We start from the raw sequence: 22,222 nt of genomic DNA on the forward strand, positions 1-22,222 counted from the left end.
GTTGATGGCTTCACTCGCGGCGTGAAAGCCCGGAAAAATCCACCTCTTTCTAAATTTCCGGATGAAAACAAAACAGTTTGAAAAATATTGACGTTCTAATTACGCGAGAAAAAAAAAAAAAAAGTTAATTTCCCAATGTATAAAGACCTAACGTACCAACGGCACAAAAAAACCCACCAACCTATAGGTTATGGTCACGTATCCAAAGTCAACAATGGCCCGGTAGCATGTGGTTGCCAACAGTCAGCTCGGGTGATACAACCACACTCCACAACGTGCTTTCAGAAAACTACAGCAGAGACACTATTTGCTCGTTCAAGTTGGTGATCTTCAGTCTGGATACATTTGCTTGTTGCTTTTCCACCACGACGCATGAAACACAACGTACACAATAAAAGACTTCGCTGGAGAACATCGTAGGCGGCATTAGTCCAAATCCAAGAAGACGACAGCAGGAAAGGTGAAAACAACGTGTATTGAGAGCTTCTTTCCTTCAGTCTCACTGGTGGAGGACTTCTTATCTGCCACCTGATCGTGCGCACATCGGTTCTCCTGATTAAATAAATCGGTAAAGCGTCGAACACGAGCTCATCCGGACACGTCGTTTTCACTGATTTAGCGTCTCTCCGTACTCCGTGAATGTATCCCGGGTACCAAATGTGCTTTAATCGTTCGTTTGAGCTTCTCTGTGCAGAATGATGAAGAAATACCAGCGTTTCTTGGTGACATCACAACCGCTTTGGAGTCCAATTAAGATCGGGAACCTGAACATGACAAATACTTTCCTATTTTTTTTTTTTTTTACAGGTGATGATCAGTTTAATAGAAGAGGAGCAGATGCCGTTTTATCCTGTTCAAATCATCGTCCGTGTGCTTTTACTCACATAAATCCTTCTGTCGAGTTCTGTTGGACCACGGACGGATAACTGGCGACGTAGCGCAGAAGCTACGTTGCTACGGTTACCTACAGGTTGGCTCGACTCATCCATTCTTCAAATAGCAACGTGGAATTATAGAAGCACAACCGGAAGAGGACTCGACAAAGAAAAAAAAAGTCCCGTTACATAATGGATGATAATAAACAAATAAATAAAGCGGCACAGGCGTGTTTACAGATATAGATTTTTCTTTATTTGAGTGTCTTTGATCACTGTCCAGTTCTTGCAGCAGATACATGTGTGTGCGAGGAATGACTGACCGGCTCAAGACAAGGTTTTTTTTGTTTTTTTTCTTCTTCTTGATCCCCCCCCCCCCCCCCCCTCCCGCAGCTGCATCCAGCGACGTGAAGAAGAACAAATCGGAGCTCTTGAGGTTTCACCATTTTGTCTCTTACATACAAACTGTACATATACACTTCGACATACATCATCAACATGTGGAAAAAAGATCCTACCAAACTGTGATACCCAGCTCAGACGGCATGCTGAATGCAAGTACTGATTCAGTACACGGACATACGGTACATACGCACGCGCACGACACACGTGCATACAGACGGGAACACGCACGCACTTTTCGTTTTGTCTTTTCTTTTCTTCTTTTTTTTTTGAGTCTCTTTTACACGCGGTAACACGTTTTATACAAACACACCTACGCTGAGTTGTTGCTGTTGTTTTTTTTTCTTCCCCACATACAGGTGCACGCACACGCACACGCACACGCACACACACACACACTCATATCGAATTATAGCGACATGCGGCCGACAGTTAACACTGCAGGATCGAGCTTCTGACCCGTTACACAAATTCTGTATTCTCCTTTTTTTTTTTTTTTTTGGCCATTTACCTGAAACAGTATCACGACGACGTTATCTTGAATGTGGAGAATTGACTCGGGGGGTGGGGGGTGGGTGAGGGGGGGGGGGGGGGCGGAGAAAAGGCAAATTAAACACAAAAAAAAAAGGAAAAAAAAATGCAGCCATAGCAGCAGTTTCGTGAAAGTACTCGGCACAAATATGCCTCTTGTGTACGAAAATAAAAACAAAACAACATGATTGACAGCACCATATAATAATGCAGATGACACAATGTGAGAGTTCAGGGAGAATGCAAAACCAAACAAAAAAAAACAAACTTAAAAAAAAACCTTTTAAAATCGCAGTATGTATAAAAATATAATATTAACTGTGTCATCTATTTCCTCCCTTCGACTGGTGGAAGCAGCAAGAGAGGCAGAAAATAACAGAATCCTTCAACGTCCTCGTGTTTTTCTAAAAGTATCTGAGTGATAACTGCAAAGTCACGAGTAATAAATGGAATCAGAATACTATTTGCCAGGTGATGTTTTTTTTTTGTTTTTGTTTTTTTTTCTCCGTTTATCAACAGTTGCAGTCTGAACCAAGATGCATAATAAGACAACTTCCGTCCTTGAAATATTTGGTCTGTTTGGAGGAGTGTGGGTGGGTTTCAGACGAGTGTGCTTGTGTCCAGAGAGTTGCCAGTTTTTGAATTCTTGCAGGTAAAAGTGGTGAGAAGAAAATAAAAAAAAAAAAATTCACTACCTCTTTTAAAGTAAGAGCCCTGCAGCCCGTTGGATGGCTGTTGCTCCGCCTCTCGGTGCCCCCTGGGTGGCCGTGACTCCGCCTCTCGGTGCCCCCTGGGTGGCCGTGACTCCGCCTCTCGGTGCCCCCTGGGTGGCCGTGACTCCGCCTCTCGGTGCCCCCTGGGTGGCCGTGACTCCGCCTCTCTGTGCCCCCTGGGTGGCCGTGACTCCGCCTCTCGGTGCCCCCTGGGTGTTGTAATACGCAAGCTGTGCAAAGCACGAAGCAAAGACGGTCGGTGATGAAACAGCATTTGTGATCAAGTAAAACTTCTCCGGATAAAAGTGCGGTTTAAAAACGCCGCACAGCGTCTTCTGCCTGCGTCCGACGGGAGACGGTTTCCTTCATCGTTTGTTACCGACGGCAGACTGTCGCTGCTGCTTTCTTTTTCTTTCTTCTTCTTCGTCTTCCGTGTCAGAGCTGCGAGTGATCGATCAAGGCGGGCTCGTGTTTCCGTTTCCCTCTCGTCACTCTGTTGACCTTTTCCTGTGCAGCTAAATCCTGCCATCCTCCTCCTCCTCCTCCTCCTCCTCTTCCTCAGCTCCTGCAGCGGGCCGGGGCTGATGGAGGGAACTATTCGTACTCCAGGAACTGTTTGTGGTAAAATAAAAGGTACCTGCGGAGAGGACAGCAGCGCAGCGTGAGGTGGCAACTTCGCTAACGACGGAGAACACCCCCCCCCCCCCACCCTCCAGCAAAACAGAAGTTCGGCTGAAAGTATTAACTTATTAATTAACTTAGCATAAAGTCGCCTTTCAAAACAAAACCCGCTTTATTAACAAAAGGAACTCCGTACGGTCGACACCAGCAGAATAACCTGAAGTGAAGGGGCTTGTGGGAAATGTTGTCTTATCATTAGAATGAGTGATACTGCGTGTTTGACTGGTTTCATACACACTTCAAGTCGTAACAGACTGCACTTTGTTTCTGTGCATTCAGTCCGTGTTGAATTAACGTGACTGAAACGGCATCTAAAGCTCTTATTTTGACCGAAGATGCAGCCTTTGTTTTCTATATTACAGTCACGGATTGTCCGTTTTGTAAAGCTGCGCGACTTCTATGATTTCTTTGTAACTTTGAGAGTCTGAGTTCATTTAACGTATAAAAGATTAGAACTAAAAATCCAATTTATTTCCTCAGCTTGCAATTTTTTTTCGAACTTTCCGCAACTTTATCGCAAAAAAAATAAAAAACACACACACACACACACACACACACACACACACACACACACACACACACACACACACACACACAGTGTTCCACCGGCTTGAAGGAAAAGCTGTTTCTTTTACGTTGAACAGAGTCTCAGGGGCAGCAACACTCACCCCTCGCTGTCCAGGACGTCCTTGATGCTCGCCTTGGTGATGATGGCGTCGTCACATTTGAACCACTGGTCCTTGTGCTGCCGGATGAAGGTGGTGTAGTGGCCGCTCTCTAGCGTCCCCTGGTGGTTCACCACGGCAAACAAACTGTACCTGAAACGGGAGACAAAAGCCAGTTCAGCTTGTACAAATGACGGATCCTCCTCAATTCACACTTGCTCACGGCTCTTTTTCAGAAGCAGGTTGAAACGGAGCTGACGGCTAAAAAGAGTTGGATATCTGATCAGAGTCTCATCCGAATAAATTCCGTGCGAGAACCATGAGGTGGATTATTTTCCTGCTGAAATGAATGAAATGTGGTGAAGGGTGCAGTCGATACAGAGGTTGAATCAACGGGAGGAGGCAGGAAGAGGAACCAGCAGGCTTTGTTGACGAAAACAATTGTTTTCTCGACAAGAGACGATGAACCGGTTACGTTTGGATTTTTTTTTTTTGGGGGGGGAACATGTGCCGCTTCAGAAACTCGTTCGTCACAGGCTTTACTTGTTGTCGTTGTTGTTGAAGGGGTCCACGGTCTGCTGGTACTGCCCATTCATCCGGCTTTCTTTACTGAAACACACAACACAACAAACAAAAATAGGTTGGTTTGAACAATCACTACTTCCTGTTTTTGCCGGCTTTGGATCCTCACTTTTCTGTTACTTCCTGTATTCATGTCAAATATTGTAGATTTTGTAAGTAACTAAATACACACAGTTTCGTTAACCCTTTGAACTCCAGGCTCATTTCAGGGTAACTTCACTTCCTTCACCTTTAATCTCATATCTTGCTCATTATTGGGGTTAACCATTCATGCTATATATCTTGTTTGTTTTTTTCCAGGTTCAGTCAAGGCTATTCAGATCTTTTATCATCTATTTTGATAATACTTTATATAATAGCCTTTATATCAAGGAACAAATAAAATGTTGTCTTATGAAATTGTGATGTTTTTACATGTATCCCACCAGAAAATACTGTCAGTAGAGATATCCTTTTTTATATATATATATATATATAGTTGTGTAGAGGAGATTGTCTTGAATCTGGAAATATCTGAACCATATTTGTGGGACAATACATGAAAACAATACGCTCTTTAGTGCCTTCCAGAATAAATGAGTCCAAGTGGTCGGAGGCGAAGAGGAGGCCGTTTCATTTTATTTAATTGAATTTTTCCAGGATATAATCTCAAACTTTTTTGTACACATTACTTGGTTTTTCTGTTCTTTAACAGCTTGCAACCTCGGTTTGGACCGCGCTCACCTGGAGGCCATGAACGGCGTCATGTCCAGCTCCAACGGAAAGGAGACGTAAGTAGTGATCTTCCGCCGCAGTTTGGCTGAATGCTCGAACCTCTGAGAAAAGACACACACACACACACACACACACACACACACACACACACACACACACACACACACACACACACACACACACACACACACACACACACACACACACACACACACACACACACAGATTTTAGAGGACCGCTCTGGTTATCAGCAGCCTCTAAATCAGCAGTCCGACATGAACTCTCTTACTTTGAGGTGAAAGCAGGCCACGATGGGCAGCTTCTTCATGGTCAGCTGCTTGGTGGACTCCTGGTAACTATGGCAACCGCTGCACTTGATCTTAGCGCTGCTGCCGAGGTGCTCTGGTCTGGTGAACCTAGAGAGAAGGTGAGATTTAGTGTTGGTGGGTTTGTGCTCCTCCGTCGGTGCTGCTGCTTCCGGAGGACTCTGCTGTCGGGTCGTGTCGGTTGTTTTTCATCACCGGTCGAGGGAGAGAAATGTTTTCATCGTGGTCAGTTACCTGCGCAGACAGTCGGTGAGCGTCGTGGCTCCAGTGGTGTGACTCTCTCCGTTAAGTGCTGATCCGTCTCCTCCGGGGCTCAGGGGCCAGAAGGGTGTGGAGGAGCCCGGCAGGTCCAGGCTGATGTCCCAGAAGGGGTCTATGGTTGTGGACACACCGCTGCGAGGAAGACGGAGACAGAAAAGATGGAGAGGATGTTCGAGGAGATGAAAATTCTGTCCAGAAAATGGATATTTCTAAAGAGCTGCTGTGGTTCATCATTACATCTTCCAGGACAGTTTTCCTTTACGGTGACAAAGATGCGGCCTTTATTTACACCTAAGAGTTTACAATATTCAATAACATTCAATTAAATAAAAGTCAAATCGCAACAACAACAATATCTAAAGCCATCAGAAAGGGAAGCTGACGTAATAAGCGTCATCACGACAGCATCAGCAACCGGTTCTCATTCCCAGAGTGTCAACGTCTGCTTGTTTGGTCTAAAGGTGTTGATGCGTGTCAGATATGTAAAAAGTTCCCTTTAGCGTCGGTACTGCGACACCCTGAGTTGAAGACGGGATCCATGTGATCGAGTAGAGAGAGCGAAGCCCGCGGTGGTTGGACGGATCAAACGCAGGATTTTCAGCCAGGAAACTGTCCTTTGACTTCTTCACTCCAAACCTACGACTTCCATCATAAACTGGATTCCTTCAAACATACACAGCACGACATATTTAACTTATGTTAACACGACGCTTACTGTACCCCAAACCAGACGACATGCTCCATCATACTGATCATTTCAACATTTTATCGATCCAGGAATCCAACTCGTCACCCTGTACGGGCTGACTGGGAGCAAACTTATGAACCACTAAAAAAAACATGTACTTCAAGCACGTGTCGGGTCTTGTACTGGATTATTTATCCCCCATGCTGACAGCATATGAACCCGTGTGGACCTTCAAAGACCTGAGAGCGGTTGGAAATGTTGAAATGTTAAAACATACTTCATCAGCCTGGCTTTTGATTACAATGGTTTATAGACATTTTGTCTTTTATTTATTCTATACACACTTTATTTTCTACTCTATGTAATCTTTATCCGTTTATTATTATTATTATTATTACTAACTTGGCTTTGAATCTTTCTCTTTTTTTATGCATTTCATCGTCTTCATTCTTATTCTTATTCTTATTTTGGCATTTATATTTACTTCCATTATATTTGTGTCATCTGTATTTTATGCTCTTTGAACTGTACTAACCTGCATGAAAGCTTTTATAGAAATAAAGTTTGACTAATTGATTGACTGACGGCCGAGCAGAGACCTTCTTTGCTCTGGTTTGGACGGACCTGAACGTAGTGACTCACTAAATGGGGACTGATGTGGTGGAAGATGCTCTGTGTAAAATGACCCGACGTTGTTTTCTTCAGACAAAATCGGAGAAGGGTTGGGAACCGTGTTCTGCTTACTCACGTCAATTATATTTCCAAATGGAAAAAAAAAAAAAAGTGAGATGAATGAATCGTGACACAGAAAAAGCCCCGTGGGGCCGCGTTTTCCTTCAGAAGCCGGCTGCAGAGACACGAACCGACACGAAGCACCACAATCCAGATCTGCTCTAATGTTTCCAGTCGTCATCGTCAGCTAAACCAACAAAGACTCATCAGACAGCTGGCTTAAAAATCCTTTTGATAATTAATTGATAGTTTTCCACTTATTTTAGCACAGAGCTTTTATATTTGGATGTTTTCATGCTTCATCATCTTTGATCTCCTACGAGCTGCAGGGCACACGGTCTTCTCAAATGACAAAGCAAATGCAACTCACGGAGAGTAGTAATGTATTCATATTTTACATATCCTTATGATGATAAATATGTGGTATCTGGTCCATTAAATGGCGACCTGCTTAAACATTTTGGCTGCATCTAGAAAAAGGCAGCGAAGCACCGAAACTCTGACTGCAGCACTCGTGGCACTTACCCGCTGGTGAGATGTCAGAGATAAATTATACCGTGCCTCGTGGTGGGGTAGTGATGCCATACAAAATTTCCTTTGATATGACTCCTATTATACTTATTATCTCTCAATAACTCTCTTTCGTAATTACGGTTTTATCGACCTTCCACTGTTTTAAAAAAAAAAATCATATTTATTTAAATCTTTAATATATATTTTCCTTCTTTTTCTTGTATCCACGTGACGCACACTGCGTTGCCGCGGTGTGCGACTTGTGCTGAATAAGTAAACTTGTCTGCTTGCGATGGGAACGCCGAACTGTCACACTGAATGAGAGAATCAGCGACCAGGAATTCTTGGACACGTTTACTCGACTGCGTGTCGAGTAAAGAGATTTATTTTTAGAGTGTTTGTGAGGTGCTTCTCTTTCCTCATTTAAGTTGTACTTCAGGGTGGAGACTAGAGTCTGACTGCTACTGGGTTTTATACCGATAAACATGCAAGTAAAAAAAAATAAAAAAATTGGATTTTGATATATTGACTGAAATGTGGTTACCAAACCAAATATAATGGAAGCTGCATATTTAAAAGTTTATCAATAGACTTTATTGTCCAAAATGACATAAGTGCACTGAAACAGTGAACTGGGAATTATGAATAACTATAAATAACTTTCGATAATTAAAAAAATGAACAATTCCCCAAGCATTTTTTTCCGACATTATGTTCTGTAAAAATAGAAGAAAAAGTCCTACTCGTAAATAAAAAACAGAGGTTGGTTATGAAGTCACTAGAAGGCGGTGGGGAAGGATCGGGCTCCATGAACCAGCACTGAGTGTCACACATGGAACCCCCACAGAGAAACCGTAGAGAGGCCGGCCAGGAAACACCCGACGCAGGGACCCAGAGAGGAGACCGGTTACACCTGGAGCCAGATGGAGGGACGTTTGTCGGTGGCGTACGTCCCAGGAGGGACAATGGACCGGAGTAAGTCAGTAATTATGTGTGCCATTGGACCTAAGGTCACGTTTCCTGGGAAAATTCTCATCCTCATATTGTGCAAATGAAAATGAATGGCGTCCACGGGGACAATCGCAGGAGGAAAAGAAATCTAAGTGACACGAGACCACAAAAATATACAGACAGCTGCATTAAACCAATTATTCTTATTAAAAAAATAAACAAACACAAACCAGAGACCTTTATCCAAGTTCTTCAAATGAGAAACAATAAGCTACACACTGAGGAAAGGTGAGTATTTTTCACCAAATATATAAAAGTGGGGCAAAGAAAAAAAAATAAAGCTAAACACGTATCATGCGGCTGCAGATTCTTTTATTTTCTAATAAATCTGGATCCTCAAGTCATCTGTGAAAAATGGTTCTTCAAGTTTAAGCTCCATTATTGTGGACGAACCAGCAGGTGGAACTAGAGACCAGCTTTACACACCGCTCGCACTGACAGGCTTTTCCTGTTGCTGCAGTGGAGCAGGTCAGTGTGTGTGTGTGTGTGTGTGTGTGTGTGTGTGTGTGTGTGTGTGTGTGTGTGTGTGTGTGTGTGTGTGTGTGTGTGTGTGTGTGTGAGATTGATGGTGCAATGTGTGATTGATAGAGAGAGAGAGAGAGATGAGGCATGAGAGTGGGGCGACCTCAGAGAGGAGGACTGAGAGAGTTTGGATGCAGACAAGTGAAGTGTGTGTGTGTGTGTGTGTGTGTGTGTGTGTGTGTGTGTGTGTGTGTGTGTGTGTGTGTGTGTGTGTGTGTGTGTGTGTGTGTGTGTGTGTGTGTGTGTGTGAGTGAGTGAGTGAGAGAGAGAGAGAGAGAGAGAGAGAGAGAGAGAGTGACTGTGTGGTGGAGCTGTGCTGTAAGAAGTCTACAGAGCCACAGCTTTGTTCTGGTAGACTTTCATCTCTTCCTACAGTCTCTGGTGAAGCAGAAATTATGTTTGAGGGCGTGTTTTGTCTTTTCCGTACACGCGCACACACACACACACACACACACACACACACACACACTTACTGGCAGACTTGACAGGTGACGTCAGACTGCAGGCCCCCTGTAAAGATTTGGTCGATGATGCAGTTACAGTGGTTCGGGTTGTTGGCTTTCTTCCCGTTGTCATCTGTGTGGAGACACACACACACACACACACACACACACACACACACACACACACACACACACACACACACACACACACACACACACACACACACACACACGAGCACTGTCACTAAGAGCAAAACTGTGTAACTCCACATTCACCCACTCTGCTTATAAACTGAAGAGACAGATCCAAGAGAATCAGTTCTGTCAGACCGGGCATCTCTCTCATCTAGTATCATCTTCTCATCCTCCTTTGTGCATTTTTGCTCGAAGCCTCCTCTTTCTCAAGTTTCTTTTCTACCTGTATTCATTCGTAAATGTTGTCCGTATGTCTCTCTGACCTTTGCAGTGTCTGTGCAGGACGTCCAGCGCCGCGATGAGGAACTCGTGGGCGTCCTGCTGCTCGTAGCCGGCCAGGTGACGGGCGTGCGTCCACACCAGGTGGAGGAGGCGGAACGGGATGTGAGGCGAGCGGTGGCCTGAGTAGAACTGCGGAGAAGGAAGGAAGGATGGAAGGAAAGTGTGAGAGAGATATAAACGTTCCTCTTCTACAGCTTAAAGAAACAACAACAAAAAACAACAACACATAGTCACCTCCTGGAAGAGCTGCGACATCTCACACACCAGGCAGGAGTTGCTCTGCATCTCGCATTTGTGCCGGTCGGACAGGAAGAAGTCACGCAGCAGGGGAGTGTGTGTCAGCGCCTGCACGATGCAGTTCATGAAGCACGTGTTGCCCAAGTTTATTAGACCGCGCAGGCCTGAGGATGAAGGAAATACGGACGTGAAAAGGAGTCGACAAAGAAAAGACAAAGAGCTGGGAGGGAATAAAGAGAAAGGAGAGCTGAAGAAGAGACACAGATTATTTTTCTTGACTACTGCAGAGGGGCAACGGAGCTGCAGAGAGAGAGAGAGACACGCACATGCACACGCACACACACACACAAACACAAACACACCGTAACATCCCTGAGGCTATGTTGGACTGCATGCAGGGAAACCCTCGTCGGATTACAGCAGACTGAACCACCCACCCACCCACACACACACACACACACACACACACACACACACACACACCAGCGGAAGGAAGAAGGAAAGAAGGAAACAGTATGGAGGAAGGATCTCACAGATGAGCAGGTCTGTAGTTCCCCTCGTCTGAGACGGTGCCAGAGATGTTAATGTCACCGGAGCAGATCCCTGCAGGCTGCTACACCGTGTTAAACGTATGCCGGCTCTCTTGCCTCCCACACACACCGCCTCATCCCACCACTGCTTCCCTCTAATATGCCCTATTGCTGCATATACAAATATGTTTTGTTGGCGCGATGAAATAATAGTTATTTATCCGTCTGTGCAGCTCCTTAAAATGGAATAAATAGCTTTACGTTGTTGAGTACTTTTGCAATTTTGAAATAATAAAAAAGTTCAAAAGCCCAATGAGCTTAATTACTTGTCTTTGTCTGACCAGCAGTACAAAATCAAAAAATATAACATTCCCAATTATATATGAGGGTGGATTAATAGGTTGCGAGACTGCTCCTGTTGTGAGAGTACGATGTGCAGCATCGTGACGTGTCCGGAGCAGGAGGGAGGTACAGCCCTAATGAGTCAGTGTTACAGATTTCATCGCCTGGTCGTCATCAGTTCCTGAGTTACACATGTTTTCGTGAGCGCTGGTGACCACTGGCAGACGACGTTCATCTAATTTAGCGTCGAATTCTGCAAATCAGATACGGAGACCCTTAAAATGCTCCGAGAAGCCGACGGCAAAGAAGCGATGAGCCCGGAGAGGTTTTATGAGTGACGTTTGCTGTTTCTGTTGTCTGCTGGATGACAACTTTAATGGCTCCGAGGAGACAGCGGGGAGAAGTTAAGGAAAACAAAGTTGTGGTTCATCGCTATGTGAATCTGTTGATGATGCTTCTACTGTCACTTCATCTTCATGCTTTTCACATCGTTTCCTCCCTCCTCCATCTCCAGTGTGTCTTTGAAACTGTGTGATTGGCCCAATTAAGCTGGACAGCCACTAGCTGTCCACACACACACACCATCAGTATGTGTGTGTGTGTGTGTGTGTGTGTGTGTGTGTGTGTGTGTGTGTGTGTGTGTGTGTGTGTGTGTGTGTGTGTGTGTGTGTGTGTGTGTGTTTTTGTCACGAACCAATTGTACAGTTGGAGGTGATTCTCCTCCTCTTGGGGTTGTGGCGGAGGAGCTCCAGCTCCCTCTTGGTGGGTTCCCACGTTGAGTACTTCTCCCCAATACCTGCAACACACACACACGCACGCACGCACGCAAACACACACACACACACACACACACACACACACACACACACACACACACACACACTTGAAGTTCTGCATCTTGGGAAGGCAAGGCAAGTTTATTTGGATAGCACCTCGCAACAGCAACGCATTTCAAAGCACCGCATCTAAGACATGAAAAGGCATTAAAGGTCCTTATCTGGTGTTTTATCTGCAGTCTTTGTATCCATAAGAAAATATTTGTTTATGGTTTAAGTACTAAAACTATCTCAATATAGTTTCCTCTCTTAAGCTTTTCTCTGGAGCTCTACCAAAAACAAGGCCGTTTTGTGTCTTTCTCTTTAAAGGTGCAGTGATATCAGCAGCCCTCCCCTCTGATTGGCTGACTCTCTTCTGAGTGATGTGTTCCCAGGACAACCACAGGTTTTCTTTGGACTTGCAGCTTGCTAGCTCTGCAACGAAATGACTGCTTGCTGTTTTCTTTCACATAAAAGATTGGACACTGAGCTGTGCTGAGGGCAGACATATGGCATGATCAGAAGTTTGTGACAGTATTTCTAAAAGGATTGAACAATTTGACACGTCCATAGGATTTAAATAGCATTTATACCTGCTTTATAACCAAAAAAAGAAAAGGAAATCTGAATAGAAACAATATGGGACCTTTAAGATTAAAATTAAAAAAAAGTAAGATTCAATGACCTCAATTGACCCTGGATTCTTCTCTGAATCAAAGGAAGAAAGTAAGCTGCATGCCACACTGGGTGCAGGGTTATGTATGTGTTTAACGTTACCTTGCATCTTCCAGGCTTTCCTTTGTTCCTCTTTGGCAATCTGTTCCATCTCTTTGTCATAGATGTAGTCTTGGCACATAAAGCAGTAAATCCCCCCGTACAGCAAGTCAATAGCTGGAAACATGGACAAGGAGAAGGAGAGAATGAGCTGCCAGAAAACAATTCACGAGGAAGCCATTTTATTCAAATGCGGGACGCTCGGTTTATCTGACTGTCAGGAGGTAATAAAGGGCTTCGTGTTGCTGCGAGCTGCGTGAGCCGCTAACGGCTTCATCGCTCGGTCATTTTTTTTCTATTCAGGTCAGGTTGTCATGGCGCTGTGATGCCAGGTATAGCGAGGCTTATCTGCTGACATATCAGCTATCTGTTTACACCATCCACAAATGGCAGAGAGACACCCCAAGAGATGGAGAGAGCAGTGGGGAAGTCAAAAGGTGAGGATGAGGAGGAAGAGGAAGGAAGTGTGTGTGTGTGTGTGTGTGTGTGTGGGGGGGGGGTTATCTGTACAATCTTTCACACACTCACTTAAATGGTCACACACAGCCCAAACACCATCCTTCTACTCCCTTTTCTCCCCTCACCTGCTCTGGTACCCTGCAGCTACCTGTTTGCTGTTGCCATAACAACCTGCCTGTTGGCCTCTCCTGGCTGTCAACCTCTGCAGGTGTGGAAAAAGAAAGGAAGAAAAGGATGGAGGACGGTGAAGAGGCAGGGAAAGAGAGAGTTTCACTTGAATGGAGGAGATATAAAAAGAAATATGAAAAAGGACAAATGTAAAAAAAAGAAGAAAAAAAAAAAAAGAAAGACGAATGAAGTTCAATTAGACAAACTCCTTTAACAATTCTGAATATGGAAAGGGTCATCAGGTAACCATGGGAACAAGAGCAGGGCAATAGAGATGAGGATAGAGACGGGGAAATGAGCCGGGTAAACAGAATGCACCAAACAGCTGAGTGAAAAAGCATAAAACGAGCAGATGAAAGAGATGAAATGGCCAAAAAATAAAAAGAGAGAGGAGGAGGAGGAGAAACAGGAGGGAGGGAGGAGGAAGAGGAGGAGGAGAGGGGCCGGGGTTTAATGGAGGCTAATTCCACAAGGTTTGTTAAAGACGACTTAATTACCTCCTCGCCAGTCTGCTGAGATCTCACCCTCTTTAAAAAAAAAAAAAAAAAAAAAAAAAAAAAAAGAAAAAGTATTTCGCACTCTATTTTTGCTGCATTTAACTCAGCAGCTAACCTAATTAAATTCACAATTACACTCTGTGGGAAACACACACACACGTGCACACACACACACACACACACCACAGGGGGTCTTCCTGAGATGAGCGATAACGCAGAGGAAAAGGAGGCGTCATAAAACCGAACGGCAGATTCTCAACGTCTGCCGAGCCCAGCCTTTTGTCGCCGGCAGCCCGAGTGCCTTCTGCTGCAGCGCCCGTCTCCTCCGAACACTGCAGTGCAACGTACTTCACTCGCAGCACAAACGGCGCTAATTCCACCATGTGCGGAACAAAGTACAAAATATAGAACAGCTACCGGGTGTAGCGGCCGCGGTCGCAGCTTCCCCACCGGGCGGCGCCGCGTGTTGGAGGTGAAGAGCCGTTTACGGCATCTTTGAAAACGCTCCATCTTTACTCCTTTATTTTGTTGGGCAATACTTTACGTCGTAAATAACGATTCTAATTACTAATTCATCTGCTGATCATTTTCTCCATTAAACGATCAACTGTTGTGGCCACAAAATCTTGAAAATCAGCGAAACACGCAGAACCGAAGATAGCATGTTGAAATTGTTTGTTTGTTTGTTTTAAGAAGACGTTTGATTTAGCGACGAATCGATTATTAAAGGAGTCGCCAGCGAACTCTGTGTTGATCAGCTCACCGGCGACAGGGCCTTCTTCATTTCTGTTCTACAGTGGCATCATCATTTGATTCTATACAAAACCACATGTTTATTGCGCAAGACTTAAAAGCTGTGGCGTGATTCAACCACTTGGAAGGAGATGGCAGGCGTATTCCAATCAGGTCGGGTTTTTGGCTTGAAAACGTTTCGATCGCATCTCGTATTCGACCAAAACGTCTTGTTTAGAATGAAAAACTGTGTTGTGTTTGGAAATGACTTGTTTCAAAGCAAATTCAAAAGAGATTTAGATTCGAGTTTTTGAGCGTGACAATGTTGTGACCTTTTCTTTCACCAGATCCCAACTCGGTTGAAAACCTTCAGGAGTTTTCAAACTCTCCACGACCAAAAACAAAAACACAAACTGTGGGAATATCTTGTCAAAGAATGGTCTTCATCCTTTTCCTGGAGCTGAAGAGACTTCACTAAGGAGCCTCGGAGCTTTTATTGGAAGCTCAGGGTGGAACAACAAAAGCTTAGTGCTGTTTTTTTTTCTCCTTTTAATGTTTTCAACTATTTGGACACGGATATCGTCCATTCTTTTCACATAATACAGCAGATTCTTCTGCAGCTGGATTTACTGGCCGAGCTCAATATTCAGCAATTTCCTCTGCAATAATTCCCTGATTTCTGAGCGAGGTTTTGATTAGTACAGGCCATGTGTCCCTGTGGGAGTAGCAGGGACGGGGGGGAATAAACACAGCCAACTGTTCCCGGTGTTCAGCAAACACCCACGTCTGTATTCAAATCCGGAGGCATCCAGGCTGGGCCTGTTTGATGCAAATATTTAATACAGAGATTCGAAATACAACTTTCCCATTTCCTGCTGTGATGCCTCCGTGGGGGCTGCGGTGAGAAACACAGTCAGGCTGGTTCGGTTCCTGAAAATGGAAGCCGTCTCTGGCATTTTTTAAGGAGGAATATTGAAACAAATCCAGGGCAGATTATCACTGTGCAATATTTCTCGGTACCCTCTCTGACCAGGACTGTTAATCCTGTCAAAACAAGGCGGAGACAAATCTCGTTGTTGTGCTCTGCCCCGTAAACACCGACGCAAGGTCAGCGAATGTTTCGAAGGATTTCAGAGGAAGCTGATCGTAAAGCAGCGGGGTTTACCCAGTAAAGTGGACCAGACTGGGAAACGTGCTTAAGTCTAATCAGCCACCAGGACAGACCTCAGTCCCGATTCATTAGCGAGTTCACCAATGCATATATTGCCAGCTAATGGGGCTGCGTGAGGCCAAATACACAGGTGACATTCAAATCCCCCATCGAGGGGGCCGAGCCTTTCAGACTGTGTTGCAATCACGCTGCGCCGGGTTGCGTAATAGCTCGCGGCTCGGTCGCTGTCGTTTATTCCGGTTGATTAAGCAACTCACAAAACCGCAAATGTGTCGCCGTCGGGCCGGTGGAGAAGTCCAAAACACGACTGACTTAAAGCTCATCGTGAATGTGGACACGTTAATGAAGTTAACGAGGCTACAACCTCATTAGCCACTAACTGCATAATTACACCTTTTAGCATGTGATTTTACTTTACTGACGGCGTTGTGCATTCTGTACACCTCAAAACACCTCAAAACGCCTCTGTGTACGACGGTGTGTGTGTGTGTGTGTGTGTGTGTGTGTGTGTCGTACCCAGGTTATGCCTTTTGCTCTTGGCATGCTCGTGGATATGTTTTTTGGCAAAGCAGGCGAAGAAGACGCAGTAGAGGCAGGAGTGGAGTCTGTTGAGGTGGGCGCCGCACATGTGGCAGATACATGACTTGGCCTGAGAGAGACGGGGAGAAAAAAAACAGACAGACACGGGAAGTGATCGGGTCAATTTCAGAATTTTGCACTCTACATGTCATTTTAAGAAATACATTAATATAAAGCTTCAACAGACACGAGAATGCAGGTCCGACTTCAAGCTGCACTTATCGATAGTCTTAAATGCTTCGGAGGATCCGGTATTCAGACCGCTTCGCTTTTTGAACATTTTACAGTGTCGTAAATTCAAAATGAATAAAACTGGCGTTTTCCCGTCGATCTACAATCAACGAGACAAAATGACAGCGAAAACTTTAACAAACGTAATTCACAATAAGAAAACTGAGCCTTGGCATTAAAATGACAAATTCCGACTTCCATTGTTGTTTGAATAATCATTTTTCTATCGAGGGAAAAAAACCAAACATGAACAACAACAACAACAACAAAAACAACCTCCAACGTAGCCGTTCTTCAGCCTCTGGCGCCCTGCTCAGAATCACAATCGGCGACAGGAAAGCAATCTACCGGGGACGGTTCTGTCAGTGTGTGTGTGGCTGTGGCTTCATCATTAAGTGGATGAACATAGGCTCAACAACCTCTGCAGACCGATGAGGTATTCTGCTATTTTTGGGTGTTACACAAGTGCAGCCCAGCGATGGTGTAAAATTCATGTAATTAATGTGTAAACCTTTTAAGTACAGCGTTATTTATTAATCGGGCTTCCTATACATTCTGTTTTATAGTCACGTTGGATAAAATAAATTAAAAAAAAGAAAAGGAGGATGGAGGCTCGATAGCAACAGTTCAAACGCATGCAGATGACAAGCTGGCATGTTAATGAGGCAGCATGAATATGAGGAGGTGAGAAGAAATGAGTAACGCCTGGAAGAGGAGACAAGGAGGGAAGAGGAGGGCGGATGGAGGGAAGTCAGAGGGACAAGGAACACAGACAAGGACAAAAGGAGGACATCAAAGAGACAATGACAGCTGGAATTATAGAGAAGGTTGATATCAATGTCAAATTTGATGTTTTATTGTGTTTTACAAAATGTGTTTTAACTCGAGAGTCAATTACAAAAGGACTAAACCAGGCAGGCTGGGATAGTTAATGGAGAAAAAAAACAACTAAAAGTGGGATAAAAGCTGAGCAATATATCAGTATGATGTTAACGTGGCGATGTGAGACGAGATATTGCCTGATTTTGGATATCATAATATGGTAAACATGGCAAAACCGGGCACGTCTGATGTTCACCGACATGTTACAGCTTTGTCTAAAATCTTCTGTTCACGAACCAAAACAACAACCCAGGCTAGCTGTTTCCCCCTGGTTCCAGTCTTTGTGCTAAGCTAAGATAACTGTCCTTTGGCAGTTGCTCTAGATTTAACCCACAAAAACAAAACAAACAACAAAAAAAACACGTCGAAAAGCCACTTTAACTCCATCTAGATCAGAAACCTTTTGGCCGAGGTTCATGGGTCAAAATGTTTACGGACAAAACACCTTTACTGATCGTTTAAATATGATTCTCAGCCCCGTCTATTCATGGGACAGATATACAGAACGGGGAAAAAAAAAAAAAGACAAGATTCTTATTCTAGTCTCACACACACACACACACACACACACACACACACACACACACACACACACACACACACACACACACACACACACACACACACACACACACACACCCCTCCATGCATAAGTGCTTAGATAGCACATGAATTATGAAAACACGCATCAATATGCACCGATGTCTCCTCACTCATCCTTCGAGCTGTCAGCGTTACAGTGTGCGAGTGTATTTTTCGAGTCCCTGAGGACACTGTATTCATGTAGGGATTTGTGTCTGCGGTGCGTCGTCACATCCTCAACTGTCACGCCAGCGAGAGTCTGAGCGCACATATTCAGTACTTATGGGGATCCAGGAGTTTGGTTTTCGAAACGAGGACGAGTCGTCTGCAGGCGGGAGGTTGTGTGAGAGGAGCAGGGAGAGTAATGGGCTGGAAACATCCTGGGTTAGGAAAGTGCAAGTGAGGACATTATCACACTGTGAGCCAAATGCAACAACACCTGCCTCATTCGTTTAAGGAGACGGCCGGCATCCAGAGTGGGTGTTTTAACGAGTGAATTAAGGGACTATTCCCTCCATAATATTGTATATTCCTGTCAGAAGGGACCATGAACGAGTAGGAAGGATGTCATTTTAAGGCCTCACTCGATATGGGAAGTTTGTTGTCGTGCAACAACAGGAGGATGTGTAACAGAATAAAAGCCAGACATCAGAGGAACATTGATTTTATGAAAAATAAAAAAAAGGAGCTTTCATATTCTTTGCAACACAATAAAATGAAAGATTAGAAACATTGGTGACTGACTGCAGAGCTGTGGCTGAAGTCACGCAACCATTTAATGTCATAATGGGAAACATTTCATAGACTTTCTGTCTTTTTGGCACCGGCTTTGCAACTCAACGGCCCGCTCACATCGATTCCGCTTTGTGTGGCTGCGCTGAACGGAGGCAGCGGCAGTGACACAACCTGACAGAAGACGGACTTCGCAGCACCTGGAGAAGAAAAGCAGTGCTGAATCTGCTGCTAAGCTCTGAGGTTGAACGGGACTGACTTTGCAGGTCTTTGGTGTCGTTTGATGGAGGCGTGGTGCGCAGATAAGACACACGTGATGTGGTTATTTGCTGTTGAAACAGGCGCTGGGCAATGTATTGACGTCATGACATGAGACGAGATATCATCTTAGATAGATATGGTTCATGCTTACTAAAGCTGCATTACAGTCAAGTGATGCAATTTTCAGTAAACCCCAACCGATACCAACGTTAGGAAAGTTAAAAAAAAAAAAGAAAAAAAAAAGGTGATATATATATCAGTGTCCAATCACATCGAGTGACATCCTTTGGTCGCTCCTCCGCAGCTTGTTCAAATACGGTCACTTTCTGGCTCCAAACCAAAACTATAACTATGAAGTATATAAAAAAAAAAAGCCACTATTGAACAACATATACGCCGACACCGATACAACTGGGATCGGCCAATACAACTGGCAAATCAATAAACTGGTCGGGCTGTACATACCACACTGTTCTAGCTTTTCCATTATGTGCCTTTACCCACATATTCATTATACCTATATCACTAATGATTTTGTGAAAGCACTAATAGTCTCCCAAACAATATTGTCGTAATATTAATATCAAGGTAGTTAGTCAAAAATATGGTGATTTTTGAATTTGTTAATGTTGAACAACGTGTGCTTGAAACACAAAGATAGGTGGTTATCAATCGTTCCCGTCTTATAGTAAAAGATGAGAATGCATCATCCTGCAGTCGGTGTTCCCTTACTGCAGCATCCTGGGAAAACGCTGTTTGCTCTGCGGTACACTGATAAAATCCGAAGCATCTGTCGTTCAGATGGGATGAGACACTTCTGTGATTGTCAGCCGGAGCGCGCAGCCTTTGAATCTCAAGGTGAACGAAACGCTTTAAATTCAATCTGCATCAGAAGGTCATTGGAGTGTCGATCGTGACCGTCTGCAGCGGTGACGGTCAGCATGGGGCGGAGAGCGAACCACAGGAGAGAGAGGTCTGACGTGCATTTCTGACAAATCACACTTTCAATTGTTGAAAAAAAACCAAAAAAAAAACTGTCAAAACCGACGCACTTTCTCCTGTGGAGCTTCCCATCGATGGACCCGACCGGTGGGAGCAGCTACACTGATATCTGGTCACACGTGTGCAACTGAAAGCATGCCTCAGAGCCGCTGTTGGACAGGAACATGAATTTATGACTTATCTGATGGAAACATCAACCACACTCCTTACCAAACTCTCAGAGGATCCCAAAGCACAACCTTAAAAAAAACCCCACCAAAACAAACATTTAGTATAGAACCGCCTGTGAGAACTGAGTCTGAATGGAAAGCTGAGCCACAATCAATAAGAACAAAAGTGGTGCCACAGGGAGGTAATACTATGCAGGGATGCCAGCGCCTCCTCTTCTCTTCAGGGTGGAGAACCGAGCAATTACAGGGCAGGAGGAGACCCTGTGTATGCAACCCCCCCCTCCTACCCCACCCTGGACCACCACCTCCCGCTGCACATCACAGGGGGGGACTCGGGGAGAGCGAGCGCGCGCTGCAGTTTGTAGACATCGGCCTTGATGAGCCTCACGCACACGCGCACACACACACACACACACACACACGCACACTGCAGATGCAATCGCAGCTAATCTTGAGCACATCTGCTCGGTGCCCCACGTGTTCTGTGAATCTATTCAATTAACACGAAGCTCTCAACAACACATCCAACAAACATGTCATGGCTCGGATTAAAGAGGATGGGGAGACATTAAATGACTGCTTAGTTGATTTAAAAAAAAAAATAAAACAAATAATGAAGTGTTCGTGGTGTTTCCTCCTAAAGCGAGGAGACCCCTGCTGCCTGACTGCTCCGCGCCGGTGGGAGGAAGTGGACGCCGCTGCAGATGCACATCAGCTCCGTGATCTACCATGCGCTCCCGAGCTTTGACGTGAGCCCTCGGCTGAGGGATGAACCGGGGGGGGGGGGGGGATGAACCTGGGGGATGAACCGGGGGGCTCAGATGCTGCTCAGCTGTGGTCGAGCCCCGTCAGGTGTTGAGATGGGCGCGGGGGAGGTGGTTGGTTCGAGCCCCGGAGGTGAACAGTAGTATCTGACCATCCGAGGGCGAACTGGGCTTTTTGGGTTTCAGGGTGGCGATTGTTTATGTTGTTGTTGTTTTTTTTTGGGGGGGGGGGAAGGGCGGGGAACTGTATACACACACACACACACACACACATTCAAGGAAGCATCCTCGTTTCCTCGTCACTTGTTACCTTGCGTTTTCTGGTCTCGGCTGAACCGCTCCACACGAAGCACTGATAAATAACCCTCAGGTTCTGCTTCCAGTTGTCCACTTTGAAGGCGTTGACATGGGGGCAGCCTGCGGGACTCATGGTAGTCGCAGCATCCGGCGTTGCTGTTCCTCGGAGCGGTGAAAAAAAGCCCAACCAGCCCTGTTCGGCGGAGACCCGGTCCGAGCGGGCTGACTGCTGGCTAGCTCCCCGGGTTCGTTACCCACCGACGGCTGCTTTCTGGCTAACTGGACATGTCCCGGTTGCAGTAGCGGACATCAAGAGGACTTCTCCGATGTGGCTTGTTCTGGAGACAATTATTATTTACGCACTTAAATCCAGAATGGCGCCGTACGTAGTCCCCCCCCACACACACGTTCGCTGAATTACATGTTAGCAGGCTGGCTAAAGTTGGTTAGCATTGAGATTTCAACAGTAGCTTCCACGGTCGAGTATCAAGACCCACCTCATTCATAGCGGCGGACCAATGAGCGGCGAGGACCGCGCGTGATTGACATATCCCAACAGTCAAGTCCCGCCTCTGTGAAGCGGGCGCTGCGCTGTGATTGGTGGCATTTCCCTGCGAACCGCAGCCGCTTGTTGGGAAACACGCTCATTGGCTGAAGCTGAAATCAGCGCCATTGTATCAATCAAGAATGTTTTAATGGAAGTGGATGGGAATTCAAATACACCTCACGAGGAAGAACCGAGTCGATGGGACTCTTTTTTTTTCACAAAGGCATGAAACCCAAAACTATATTCTTAAACAATTTATTATTAACAGATCCACAATCGCAAAGCTCAAGCTCCCAAATGACATGACAGTTTG

The 22,222-nt window shown here is 45.1% G+C and overlaps 1 protein-coding gene across 1 annotated transcript; it reads right to left on the bottom strand.

The window, feature by feature from the left end:
• Window positions 1-2,144: 2,144 nt before the first annotated feature.
• On the bottom strand, window positions 2,145-21,865 carry LOC138626087 (ubiquitin carboxyl-terminal hydrolase 22-like). Its single transcript, XM_069707520.1, has 13 exons — window positions 21,376-21,865; window positions 16,379-16,511; window positions 12,839-12,952; window positions 11,941-12,042; window positions 10,372-10,538; window positions 10,119-10,266; window positions 9,691-9,793; window positions 5,725-5,883; window positions 5,454-5,580; window positions 5,173-5,264; window positions 4,411-4,476; window positions 3,871-4,020; window positions 2,145-3,158 (listed from the first exon to the last, which is right to left on the bottom strand). The coding sequence occupies exons 1-13, from the start codon at window positions 21,493-21,495 to the stop codon at window positions 3,116-3,118; spliced, it is 1,524 nt and encodes a 507-aa protein (XP_069563621.1). The 5' UTR covers window positions 21,496-21,865; the 3' UTR covers window positions 2,145-3,115.
• Between the last annotated feature and the right edge of the window lie 357 nt (window positions 21,866-22,222).

This window comes from Brachyistius frenatus, unplaced genomic scaffold (assembly GCF_029030835.1).
Source record: "Brachyistius frenatus isolate BFR_SWC_R1_liver_20210118 unplaced genomic scaffold, ASM2903083v1 Contig_69, whole genome shotgun sequence".
NCBI lineage: Eukaryota > Metazoa > Chordata > Actinopteri > Embiotocidae > Brachyistius > Brachyistius frenatus.

Coding starts and splice junctions, on each gene's coding strand:
- LOC138626087 (XM_069707520.1), bottom strand. CDS start 21,495: ATGAGTCCCGCAGGCTGCCCCCATGTCAACGCCTTCAAAGTGGACAAC. Junction 10,267..10,371: donor TGTCGCAGCTCTTCCAGGAG/GTGACTATGTGT, acceptor CCTTCTCCGCAG/TTCTACTCAGGCCACCGCTC. Junction 5,581..5,724: donor CTCACCGACTGTCTGCGCAG/GTAACTGACCAC, acceptor CCTTCTCTCTAG/GTTCACCAGACCAGAGCACC.